At 42.1% G+C, this 13319-nt stretch overlaps 1 protein-coding gene across 5 annotated transcripts in view; it reads right to left on the bottom strand.

The window, feature by feature from the left end:
• Positions 1 to 13319, bottom strand: part of GRIP1 (glutamate receptor interacting protein 1) — a 477907-nt gene that overhangs the window by 163319 nt on the left and 301269 nt on the right. For all 5 annotated transcript variants that reach the window (XM_075552787.1, XM_075552788.1, XM_075552790.1 and 2 more), the window contains exons 5-6: positions 6252 to 6335; positions 726 to 801 (exon numbers count right to left, since the gene is read on the bottom strand). In XM_075552787.1, the coding sequence (XP_075408902.1) occupies positions 726 to 801; positions 6252 to 6335 (160 nt within the window). The remainder of the gene's footprint in view (positions 1 to 725; positions 802 to 6251; positions 6336 to 13319) is intronic.

Raw genomic sequence — 13319 nt, 5'->3', positions numbered from 1 at the left:
AATGGCAGTGAATGCGGTTTGGCATTGAAATGTACGATATGTGAATTGTATGGAAATGAGTAATGATAGCAGCAATACAGACAGGGCTGCTGGTGATGGTAAGAATCACGTTGCCTGTCTTTCCAGCGAGCACTTAGAGATGATGCCCTGAATGGCTCAGCTGCCTGCTAACAAATTTCAGTATGGCAAGTCATCTGCGAGGAACCAGAAGTTCCTGGGAAAATGGAATTAAAAGACAGTATAGATTTTCCAGGAACTTTTTGAAGCCCCTCGTATAGCTCCAATCTTTCATAAAACTCATTAACTCTATGAAAACCAAGCCATGCAGCCAGGTGAATGCTGACCAATAGCGACCCCAGAACAGAGCAGTACCAACTTTTGGAGTTTCCAAGCAGACTGCACCTTTTCCTACCAGGGAGCAACTGGTGGCTGTGAACCACTAAGCTCCCTGTTTGCAGCTCAGTGCTTAAACCATTGCACCACCAGGGTACCTTAAACCCCTCACAGGGTAGGTCTTGCTATCTGAATTTTAATGGCACAGGCAGGACATGGTAGAAGCCACAGTCGAATCTTGTTTTGTTTCTGATTCCACAGCCTAATCACTTTCACTTTTCACCGTCTAATATATTTATTTAATATCGCTCTTTTACTGTAAAAGTTCTAGCTCATGAGGTTCCATGCAGAAGTCCCCAGTTTTACTAGTGACCCCGAAAGATGAAGTTTACCTGTCAGCGGGCCCTCCAGGACGAACACATGTTATCACAACCGGACGAGATTTATTCCTATCATCGTGCGCTCCCCCTAGCAAAGAACAGAAATAAGGCTTAACACGCTCTCATTGTTGCCATTTTAAAAGTTCACTTAGGAAATGCCAGCTGAGAAACCAAAGCACATTTGTGTGATGTATGGGGAAAATCATGCCAGCTTTCCTCTGGCACAGAAGGACTTTACAGGTCTCCTTCCTTTCACCATTTCTTCACCTCTCAATAAATCCGTAGCTGTATCAGGGATGGTCTAGAAAATAGTTGACAACCGGTACGGTGAGAGCGCCAACTAATTGCCATAAATCTCAGCCACTTAAAACAGCCTCCAGCTATAAGCAAAGTGTGAGTGTGTCAGCCTGGTGACGGCCAACCTGTGCTTTAAAGCCATAGGAGCAAACCTGCAATGTGACATAAAGGAAACAAAAACTAAAGTTAAAAAAATAATCCAAGTATTAAAGGAAAAGAAGAGGAAATCCATGTGACTGACATGGTACCAATGACAATGGAGGTGTTCATTTCCCCTCTTTCTGACAGTTGGGAGGACCGGGTCACAATATGTTTAGAAACAGACACTTCAAGATCGAAGGTAATGCAGTATAAAAGCTGGTTTTCACTCAGGGCCCCTGGGCACCCCTTCCTCAATCGATGCTCCTCAGTGGCTTCTGGGAAGTCCCTGTGCGACCTGCCTGCTGCACTGGAGACAGGCCGTTCACAGGTACACACGGCTGAGTGCTAACAGGACTGGGGCCAGTGGGTAAAAGTTAAATGAAAATAGTTGGAGACATTTTTAATACTCATATGCTTACTGATTTGCCTCCCATCTGGCAAATCACTAGAGAAGCTGGGTTAAATGAGGACGAATGCAGCATCAGGATGGGAGCAAGGTTTGCGAACAACCTGCCATATGCAGAGGACACAACCTTGCTTGCTGAAAGTGCGGAGGACTTGAAGCCCTTGCTGATGAAGATCAAGGACTGCAGCTGTCAGTGTGGCTGACAAGTCCATGTCAAGACCCAAACCCTCACACCAGTACCAACCAGTAGCATCAGGATAAACAGAGAAAAGATGGAAGTTTGCAAGGATCCTCAATCAACGCTCATGGTGGACCTAGCCAATATTTAATAAATAGAAATACCGTTATAAAGTGTACTTCCCAGGGATGGACTACTATTTCCTAAACTTGGCACAGGCAAAGGAGAGTAGGTTTTCTCACCCGAGAAACAGGAAAAGGCAATGTAACAGATTCACTCCGATGGTCAAAAACTCCATTTCAGTCTTTGATTCTTTTATTTAGCTTGATAATTTCTAAAATTCCTCTTCCCTGAAATTTGGAAATTCACCACTTTTTCAGATTCATTTCCTCCCCAATAAATAACAGTACACTTCATCCCACGATGAACACCACTAGAGCTTCCCTTTGTCAAGGGGAGCACAGCAGGCCCGGCGTGCTTTCCCCAGAGCTGGCAAAGGCTGGGGGCTGAGGAAGGCAAGAGACGTTTCCATCCATGTGACTTAGCCTGAGTCCAAATGTAAGCACGTAAAAACGAAGGCAGGGCAATGTCTGCAGGCATTCCACATTTCTAGAGATGTGGCATTTGAGTAGGGTTGAATGCCATGAGCATGTTGAATGGATCATTTACTTAGGTCTTGAGAGTGTGAAACCTCCAGGGAAAGCAGGTATTGGGCAGAGACCAGTGGGATTCCCGATCTTGGCTGCATGTTTGCATCACCTGGGATCCCCCCGCCACCCCCACTTTTTCATTTTTAGAAATGAAAGAATTTATTGTATCCTTTCCAGGCTTTTCCATAAGTAAGCAACACCAAATGCCATATAGCACATTAATTGGCAAGGCATAATTAAAAAGTCATCACATTCAAAAAGGGCACGTATTACTTCAGGAATCCACAGACCTTTCACTAAATGGAATCTATAGCAAAGTTACAAGGAACACCTGAATCACAGAAACTACAGCGAGTGTATGCTGCTGCTGCTGCTGCTGTAAAATGAGACGCTGATGAGACTTTGGAACCACTACCAGCAAAAACAACACCATAACCAGTTATCTTTCTGGCCATCGTTTCTTCCTGATAGGTTCTCCCTGAGTTTTAGACTGTACTCCTATAACCAACTGTCCACTGATGTCTCCATCTACCCCCGCCACCACCCCACCAGGCCTCAACCCCTCACCAAGTCGAAAATGAAATGTACTGTCCTTCCTGCTTTCTCTTCACCAGTCCACCCATCTCCAGCGCTTGCTTTGCCAATAGCAAACTTGAGAAAGAGAGCAGCGAGCACCCCACCCCCCATCTGGGAGCTGCCTTCGTGTTACCCTCTGGGCTGTGGTGTTCACAGCTGAACCTGGGTGTTCTCCTGCGGAACATGAAACAACTTCCCAGAACACCAACACCAGACAAGGCCACTAGTACCGAGCCAGACAAAAGAAAAATCACATGTGAAGTAGGTTTGAAACTTCAAAACACGAGTCTTGCCCAAACCTGTCTACCAGTCACAACATCTCTTTTCAAGGCCCAGAAGGTCCAACCTGATCACCACAGGATGATTCTCACTTCCTGACAGCACCCAAGACAGAAAAATTTGGGTCCTAGGACAGTTCTTCAAACCACCTAACCAAAGCCTAGACCTCTGAATTCTTTTCTCACACCTCTTCGTGGGATTCTGTTTGAATTCCACATCTCTCCTGGATTCTCATCCATCTTTATATCTCCTGTATCCTCCTCACCAGTCTACACATGCCTCTAAGAACAAAATTCTCACCTTACTGAAGGTGTGTTTCTGGTGGTCTTTGGACTGGGGAAAGGCATGTCCATATCCCCTTGCTCTGAGGTCGCCTGGTCCTCTGCTTTCTACTTTCCATGGCTATTGTGGTCTAGCGCCCCCCTGCCCCCAGGCCACTGTCCCACAGTGTGCTGCCCTCGTGAGCGTTCAGAAGTGCAATTTTTCCTCCCTGTCGGTACTTCCAGGAGGGATGTGCTTTTGTGCATTTTGCATTCACCTGAGATGCTTTTAAAAACTATCACTGCCAAGGCTACAATGTAGAGCAGATCCAGCTATCTGGTAGCATATGTCAAATGGGTGGACTACTCTACATTTCACGATCAGCCCGCTCTCTGGACAACCTTTCCTTGCTCAAAGCAAAACCAGCTTCCAGGAAAAGTGGTTTTCCTAGTAGTGCAAACCATCTTCCTGGTTTGGCGGCAAGGGAATTAGCTGACATTAAATTGCCCAAGGTGTAGGTCAGAAAACCATTTTTCATTCATCGATCTCATGGTCTTTTATTTGGGGAATCAAGGTTTAGAACCAGTGATTTAAGAGAATTAGAAAGTACTCCCTCCGTTCATCTGCTAGAGTCAATGTTGAAGGGCCCATGGTCGATGGTGATGAGAAATTGTTAGAGCTAAATGCTCCCTCTGCACATGAACGTGCCTTCCCCCTTTCTCCTGACTTTCCTGGTATTTCCTGTTGCCTTAAGTGCAGCTCAGACACCCACTGCAACATTATGTCTTTATCTATCACAGTAGAATTTATCTGCAGTCTTTTATCATTCTGCAAGTCTTATGGTAAGTAACTAAGCATGCTGAAGGGACGGCAGCAAATCATTTCCTTAAGCAAAGAAGACCCTCCACACGGGTCCCTCCTCTAAATCTGCAGATTTTAGATCCTCATGCTGATCTTAACATGTGAGTATCTATTGGGTTCTAGTTGTGAAATTCCAAGAACTTTATTTTTATGTACAACCAATGTCCTAGTTAGGTATGAAAGGCAACAAAAATGTAGTATTCACAAACTAATTTCAGTTCATTATTACAAGAAGTCTGATGCCCACAAAGGACTAAAAACATTATTTAATTGGCTCAGTGCCTAAATTGTACCAGCCAGTATTCTAGGCCTTTATCACAAAAATACTATGTTGTGTAGTGTGTATCTGTGCACAGGCATGCACACACACACACACACACAGATATATTTGAAATTTCTGAAAAATATGGGAAGAAACTTTCGTTAACAGTACATCATTAATTGTCCTGAAGAAGCTGTGAATTTTAATCACTCCTATTCTTTTATTTCTTGGTTTTCAGCAATTTTATTATTATTGACAACAACCACTAGTGAGGGATATTGGCCTCAGCAGTGATTTTACTACAGCTTTTCTATATTTAGGCTTCTATGCATGTGGCTCAAGTTTCTGTCAGCTACATCAGAAAGCAGATATACACATACTACCTCATCAAGTCGAAAATATTTGTATAGTGACTTTTCATGATCCTCACCTACGTCTCTTACACAGAAACTTGGGAATAAGAAAGATAAGTGTAATCTGGAATCTGTTGCTCCACTTGAAAATAGGCCTTGGTCAGAACAATGTGATGACTGCAGGTCTCAACCACTCAGTGAGTCCCAGTTCCCTGTTCTCTGAAGCACTCCCTTGGGTACTTCATCCATTTATGTCTTAAATTCACTGGACTGCAATCCCCTGCAGGTGCGAGTCGTGTCTTATGCCTCCACAGCACTTTGTCCTATGCTGACATGTCAGAGGCTCAATAAATATTTGATTGGCTGGTTTGCTAAATGATTGATAGGCAATGGAACCTGTTCAGTCACTGAAGACAAGTCTACACAAATGTACACAGCTACTTTATCTAATATTATTAATTCATGGTTTAATAATTCTTATAGAATTTTCACCTTGGTGAAGCATGAAATTCTATAAGTGAAAACAGTAACCATCAACACATCAAGAAACATGGACTCTCCGGTGCGTACATGGTTTTCTATCAAAACCCCCGGTCACAGTAGAAAACAATGAGCTGTTAGTGCAGGCATCCTCACCAAGGGCCAAAAAGTCTCCTAATAGGAATAAAATATTAAAAGACAGAATTAGAGCTCGGTATGAATGGTTCTATAGTTAAGTTGGAGCTTCTGGATTCTATACCACTGTCATCTCATGTGAAAGGAAGTGGAGTCTTAATTCAAATCAAGCAACTGCACATTGATAGACATAGGAGATGTGATTATCTTCAACACTCCCTCCCCCCCCTTTATTTGTAGCACCAAAATAACACAATGTATTTCAGAAGAAAATAATTTATACCAAGTTGCTTCTTCCAAGTGTATTAAGCCAAGCCAAGCTGTAATCGACACTTTTGACTCACTGATACAGTTAAGTATGAATGAAAAGGAAGGCACACTGCAAAAGAAAACGTTACTAATTGACTGAATGGATAAGCTTTCAATAATGACCTCTTCCTCTATTAATGGACTGAAACGGAAGTGAGACCATCGGGACTCCGTGCTGATGCGTATCCATGGTTTCGTTTACTTTAAAGGCTAATGGTACACATACTGTAAGGTGGCTTTGCACATTGGGAACATTGTTTTGTTTGAGGATGATTTTCTACTTAGTTCCAAACACTTCACTGACAAGTGCTCTAAGAAGTGATGATTCCTATTTTCTAATAACCACCTACCTCGTATCACAAACCCAAAGGTGTTGCCTTCTTTGTGTAATGTGACCTCCACTGTCCGGAAAATGATACCCGATCCTTGTACAGCTAGATACAGGAGAGAGAGGGGGATACGTAAATATGAAGCCATAATGATACATTTACATTTTTTGATGTGGCCCAAAACATTCTTATTGCAAATAGTTTTTGCTATAAATAATAAAAAAGCAGTATTTGTCTGTGAAGGAAAACTTTAGGGTGGGGGGGGGGGGAGAGTAAAGACATACAAATACCAGAATATAGTCACTGACATTGATGAATCAGATAAAATCAAATTCATAGCTACTTTCTTTCCTCCAGTGGGGCAAATTTCTGATAAAAGAGTAATATTTATAGCCTTTAAACTCTACATAACAAGAGGCATGTCAGTATATGATAAATAAAATTGCTTTCCTGTTGTTAAGTGCAAAACAATACAATTTTTGCAAAACTTACAAATTGATCTATGTATTTCTAAAACATTTTTGAAATGGAAATGGGCCAAGCACATTTCTCTCAGATTGCCATCAAGAGGTTAAACTAAAAATCCGCTGCTATTAATGTGACTCTAATCTAAGGCAATCCCGTGTGTTGTAGGTTCAGGAGAACTGCATTCTGTGGGGTATCTATGACTATGACCCTCTGGAAGGAGATCTTTCTTCTGAGCTGCCTTTGGGTAGGCTCAAACCCGTAACTTCCAGGTTAGTAGTATTGGGATCGTGCCATGCGATTAGGCTGATGCAAGAAGGGTTTCTGTTATGATCAATAGCGATTACACAAAAGGACCCTCACGCTAAATAAAATGTGAGGACAAATGAGGGCACAAGGCACTTCACAGATACAACTACTGACTGACAAATAAACACACGCTTAATTTTCGTTCCTATCCTCACAGCCATGCTGTTTTGTCTGATAATGGCTCACATTTTAAAAATCCAATTGCACCACCAACTTCATGTTCTCAGTACATTACACACATGCACAGGATGTCAGTGTGTCAGGAACAAATCACTTACATATTCTGAAAACTACTTTCAAGAAACCGGTGAGTACTTCTGGTCGTACATTACTGCTGCAGTTTTAAAAGTGGAATGTCCATACAATAGCATTTTTAGCATTATCGAAACAAACCCACTGTTATTGAGTCACTTCTGATTCGTGCTTTTATTCATTATGACAGGTAAACGTGTAAATTACATACCTTGATGGAAAATGTATAAATTAACTATATAATTTTGAATTTGCATATAGTATCTAACCATCTATATCTGTGCTCATTATCAACAATACAGTCTTACATTAATGCTAGTAGCTCCTGAAGGATTCATTACATAAAATTATCAAAAATAGATATATAGACAAAATTTAAAGACTTACTTTATAAGTTTTTCCTTTGGCCATTTACAGAAGTAGCAACTGGTTTTAATTAAGAATTAATTACAATTATTTATAACTATTGGACTTCTGATCACTCAGAGGAATGGACAATGAATATGTACTCATATTTAAATTCAGAAAACTGCACAAACCCAGTTGGGATATAAAACACAATAAGACCTTGGATCAGCTGAAACCAACATAAACCTACAGCTGAACAATGTTTTGGTATACTGCCAATTTAATTAAATGTCATATTCTGGCCACCCAGGGAATTTCAGTTTATTCTAATTAACTAGTACATACAAAAAACTGAAGGTGTTGAGGTACAGTTTTAATTAAGTGAAACAAAAATTGAGTTTGAACCAAATGTTTTCTTATTTCGGCAACCCACCAGTCGCTTGAAGAAAGTGATGAAGAAAATGATCTTTGTGCTGCCGTGGCGAGGCAGGCAAGGGAGGGGGGTCAGGGGAGCCATTAATGAGCGTCTCTTATATGCCAGGCTCTTTATAAATGGTTTACAAATATTATTTCACTTAACCATTAAATCAGTTTTCAATTATATGTGACCAAATCCTATTTCTGAGCCACCTGGCCTTGCTGGCTAGATGTCTAGCCTGGGGATGTAGAGGGCTCTGTGGTGCAATTTTAAATTTTCTTGAAATGAATCTTATTGGCCAAACACAGTTAAAATTACACCGAACGTCAGTACAAATCATTTTTGGATAATTTACAACTTTCGATTACCTATGCCATGGCTCTCTGTCATTTATATTTCCATAAAAGAAAGTCAACGCCAACTACAGCTTAATACAATTAATAGAGTCGATTTGGCTTTTATACGTCTTTTCTTCTTGCACGGCTGGTTGTTGATAACTGGTTTTCACACTCAATTCTCACACACCCAACACTCAATCCTATGGTCATGTGACTTTGCCCATTACATGTGTGAATTAAGTGGTTAACCCCAAGAATCAAAGCCAATACACGGAAGAACAAGCTAATACACAGGGAGAAACACACAGTTTCCCAACCCAGAAAGGCTACTCTGAAATATTTTAATTATACTGAGTTCCCATTTCCATGAGCATACGTATGCATCTATTTCTATGCTATTTTACTATGGTAGATTTTCAAAATGACATACTTATTCCCTGCTCCCTACTCTACCCCACAACTCACTAGGACAGGATGTTTAAAAATAGTCTTTTGGGCACGTACTTCACATATCATGCAATTTAATTGTTCCGCGCATTAGGAAGAATGCACAATCATTGCCACCATCCATTTCAGAACATTTTCTTCTTTCTTGGACTCCTTGTGGCTAGCTCTTCATCCCCACCCCCACCCCCAAATTTTGCGGCATTGCCCCTAGGTAATAGTTAATCCAGTTATTGTCTCTATAGTTTTACCTATCCTGGATTTCATACACAGAAAGTCCTACAAAACAAACAACAAAAACGACTAAATAAAATCGAGAAAAACCTCAATTTAAAAGAGACAGGAACTATTAAAAACTGAAGCAACGTTTAAAAAGGGCCAAAAGGGGACCAAATGATAAGGCGTTGCATTTTAACCTAACTTCACCTGCCGTGGCTCACAGCAAGGCTAGTCACCCCCCTCCCCCCAGATAGTGGTCAGAGGAGATCCACTGGAAGCTTAGTCCATGTGGGGACACTGCGAACGGATTTTGGCATCCACTGTCACCCACATCCTTCTGAAAACCAAGAGTTCAGAATTTAAGCTCGGATACCATACCCTCCTTCAGATTTAGATTTTATAATTTACAATCATTGGGTCCCACAGGTGTGCTTCTTCCCCGTGGACGTAGTTGATGCCTCACTTGGATGGCTGCTTGTTTGAAGACAGGCCTTTAAGATCCCAGATGCTATTCTCTCTGAAAGCGCAGCACCATCTGATTTCTTCACCACACTTTGCTAGCGTTTGTATCTTCCAGGGATCATTTCATGAGGGTAAGTACGGCCGTGTCGTAAGAACAAATTGTTCTTAGATGAAGGCCACAGTTAACTGCAAGCCAAGAATCCATTTATAGATCTGTGACTTGTATATGTCTTTGGTTGACTTTAGAAACATCATTATCATTTTACAATAGAGAGCACTATAAATCATTCCCACAGGGCATAAAGCCATTCTACTGATCGTATCATAGAATTTAGCCAGTGGTATAGCATTTAAAACACTATCACGAAAAGAAAATTACACACGCACAGAGCCAGCTTTTCAGTGCACAACCCATGAATTGTTGACTTGTACAGATTAAAAATGCTTAAGTGATTGGACACTGTACTAAAATGTATGGCAGGGGATAGAACAAAACTTCCAGTAACACTCATTTACAAGGGCAGAAGCATGCCTGCCAGACTCACACATGTCAGAAAAAAAACATAAAAGATCATAAAAATGGCAAATCGGTGATCATCCCGGGCCGCCATTCACTGGGCACCTGCAGAGTAAGAGATACCTGGGATAACGCTCATCTGCTTCTGTAGGGCCTTTCAGCCTTACATCCGCAGGAGTACGTCTGTTCCTTGAATTTTCTACAGGTGAGTTCTATTCCACACCAAATCCCTCTGGTGTGGCCACTGAAGGAAGCCGCGTGTCTTGGAAGGGCAAGGTCTGAAGTCCCGATAGTCTCTAGCACACAGTGTGAGTCACTGAGGACTGGGTAGAAACTCAGTCAAATGTGTCCCACGTGCATCCTCTGGTCTAACCAGGTTTGCAAGGTAGAATTGGGATCATGATAGTTGGGGGGAGGAAGCGTTTAAGAACGAGAGGACGGTTGTGAGTTTCATTGTTGTTACACTGAACCTTGAGTGACTATCTCCTCCCCACTACCCCTCTGCAAGAGATGTCCAGCTGTCTACAGATGGGCATTGGGTCCCCATCACGCACCCCCCCTCATTCACGGTGATGTGATTCCCCCCCCCCCCCCGCCTTTGTTGTTTGAGACCTGGTCCCCTCTGCCCTTCACGATCACACATGTTGGTGTGCTGCTTCCATGAGGGCTTTGTTGCTTTTGAGCTAGATGGCCACTTGTTTACTTTCAAGCCTTTAAGTCCCCAGACGCTATATCTCTCAATAGCCGGGCACCATCAGCCTTCTTTACCACACTTACTTATGCACACATTCATCTTCAGCGTTTATGTGGGGAAGGTGATCACACAATGATGGTTTTTGTTCTTTGGTGTCTGCTACCTGATCCCTCCAACATCTCGTGTTCACTTAGGCTTGCGTGCTCACTCTTGTAAGAGTGTCTGTTCATTTGGGGGGACCTTACAACAGTGTTGTATGGCACCAACTGGTTGGTCTTCTCCCTCTTCCCCCACCTTGAGAAGATAACCCCAGCTGAGGGGAGGCCTCCACTGTTGAAGTGGGTTTTGTGATGTACAAATAAAGGGGGTGATATATGGTTCTTGGGCACTAGACAGGCTTATTACATTGCTGTTTGGAAGATTGGATTAGAAGATTACAGGACCTGAGAGTAGAAAGTAGTACAAAGTCTGCCTTTATCTCGGTATCTGTCCTTATGGTAGTGGACTTTTACAATGTGTGTCCTTCTGATTCATTTCACGCAGCATATGGTTTCCAAGTTCCTTCCGTTTCAGGTGTTTCATCGCTGTCTTGTAGGAATGCATAATATTCCATTGGGTGGATGTACCAGAGTTTCTTTATTCAAGTAGAATCGGATTTGTGTCTTTTCCAATCTCATTGTGCAGGACTTGGCCATGGGACTTGATTTGGTCAATAGGATATTGAGAGATGCAAGCAATGGCTAGAAATGTGCTATCTGTGGTTGGGCTTGTTTGTTTTCCCTCTGCCCGTAACATCAGAGCATCCTTTGAGTAGCTGCTGGTGCTTCAGACTGGATTCTAGCATGAACCACTCGGAGGACACCTGAATCACACTGGGAGTCAGAAGACGAGTGGGCCAAGTGAGTCCAGCCCTAATCAGCCGACACAGCGAGAAAGAACCAATGCTGTTTTAAGCCACTAAGCTTGGGAATGAATTGCTTTGCAGTCGCCGAGAGATTTACTAAAATGTTAATTGTATCAGGTCACTGGTTAGCACACGGCTGATTTAATCAAATGTCATATTCTTGCTGTCGGGGAGTTTCGGTTGATTCTAATCAACTAGGAACAATATATACAAATAGCTGAAAGTGTTGAGGTACAGTTTTAATTAAATGAAAAATAAACTGAGTTCACACCAAATGTTTTCTTATTTCCACTTGAGAAACTTGATTAAATATAGGATCTTTTTATTCTCTTGATAAGGGAGGGAAGAAAGGCATATTGTGGGTATTTATGCTCTCTCATCAGAAAGGAAGCAAATGAAAACAAAGTCCAGAAATCAGCAGTTCCTTACTGCTAACAGATTAGAACCCATGACCCTGGGTATATTACTTATTCAAAGTTAATGGCCTACAACCCCAACCCTTCTCAGTTTCCCTGTTTTCCTTCAAGAAATCCCTGCCTGATTTGTGGGACACAATTTTTAGGTTTTCATCTGACCAGTGCTGGTGGTACTTCATCTGTAAGCCGTGGCCTCCGAGTTATATTTTTCTTGTGCTTGGCTGGATGGCCACAGGTCAGGCTCTGAAGGTGACAGGCCGTAGAGGTACCGGAGTGGTGCAGTGTGTGTGTCTTCTTATAGAGCGTCCCAAGGGTGGCAGTCCCTTCATGGTCTTGCATCTTTAACGGAGATCCTAAGCTATCATATCCACATGGATAAACCACATAAAACAGGCTATTTAGTAGGATTAGTGTATTTATTTTCATTTTAAAAGGGTTCCCGATGGAAAAGTAGCTTGCATTTGGTTGCTGATTTAACAGCGAGCCTGTCTTGAAAACTGTGGCAAATGTTTTCCACAAAAATCCCTGAATTAAATCTGTAGCTTCACGGTGTGAATGAAAACAGCACAGAAAGACAGAAAATAAACAACACACATAAAATGTTGGAAGTTACATTCTTTTGAAGTGTGTTTAAAGTATAGTAAATATATTTAGGTGCTAGATTAAAAAGTGGGTAAAGATCTTATACCATTTAAAAATTCATTTAAAAGTTGCACTGATGGAGGAGGTGGAAGAGTTAGCACCCTGTCCATCAAAATACTGGCCTGTGGAGATTTAGCTTGTGAAAAGGGGACCCAAGACGTAAACCGCCCCCCCCCTCACCTCCTATAGTAAAAATTCCTTTTAAACCTAACCAGTAAGGATGCTCTAATTCAGAAAAGGGGAAGCAGGGCCATTTTGATAAGCCATGGAGCCTGAAACCACAGGGAGCTCTCTGACCTGAGAAAGCCTTCGTGGGGGTGGGGGCTGTCTGACAGCCCCCAGAGTAATAATGAAGATACAGAATGATGGTCTGATAATCCCTTGGGAAAAGGTACACTGTTTTCCTGTGAACCTTGCTCCTTTTTGTTCCATTGCTCCTAGGATGATTGTAAAACCTGGTAATTACCTCCGGGGGCAATTGAAAACTGTTCCTTGTCACCTAGTCTAAGGTATATAATTTACTTGATTTTCACTGAGTCTTTGAAGCAGCTTGGAGGCAGCAGATCCCACTGTTTCCTTTTCGTAGCACTTGAAGGAAGACACTTAGAATTTCTCAAATCAACCTTGTCTCTGACTTTGGCGGAAACAGTGACGGGCTCTC

This window comes from Tenrec ecaudatus, chromosome 6, assembly GCF_050624435.1.
Source record: "Tenrec ecaudatus isolate mTenEca1 chromosome 6, mTenEca1.hap1, whole genome shotgun sequence".
Taxonomy (NCBI): Eukaryota; Metazoa; Chordata; class Mammalia; order Afrosoricida; family Tenrecidae; genus Tenrec; species Tenrec ecaudatus.
This window is presented reverse-complemented; position numbering and strand designations above follow the sequence as displayed.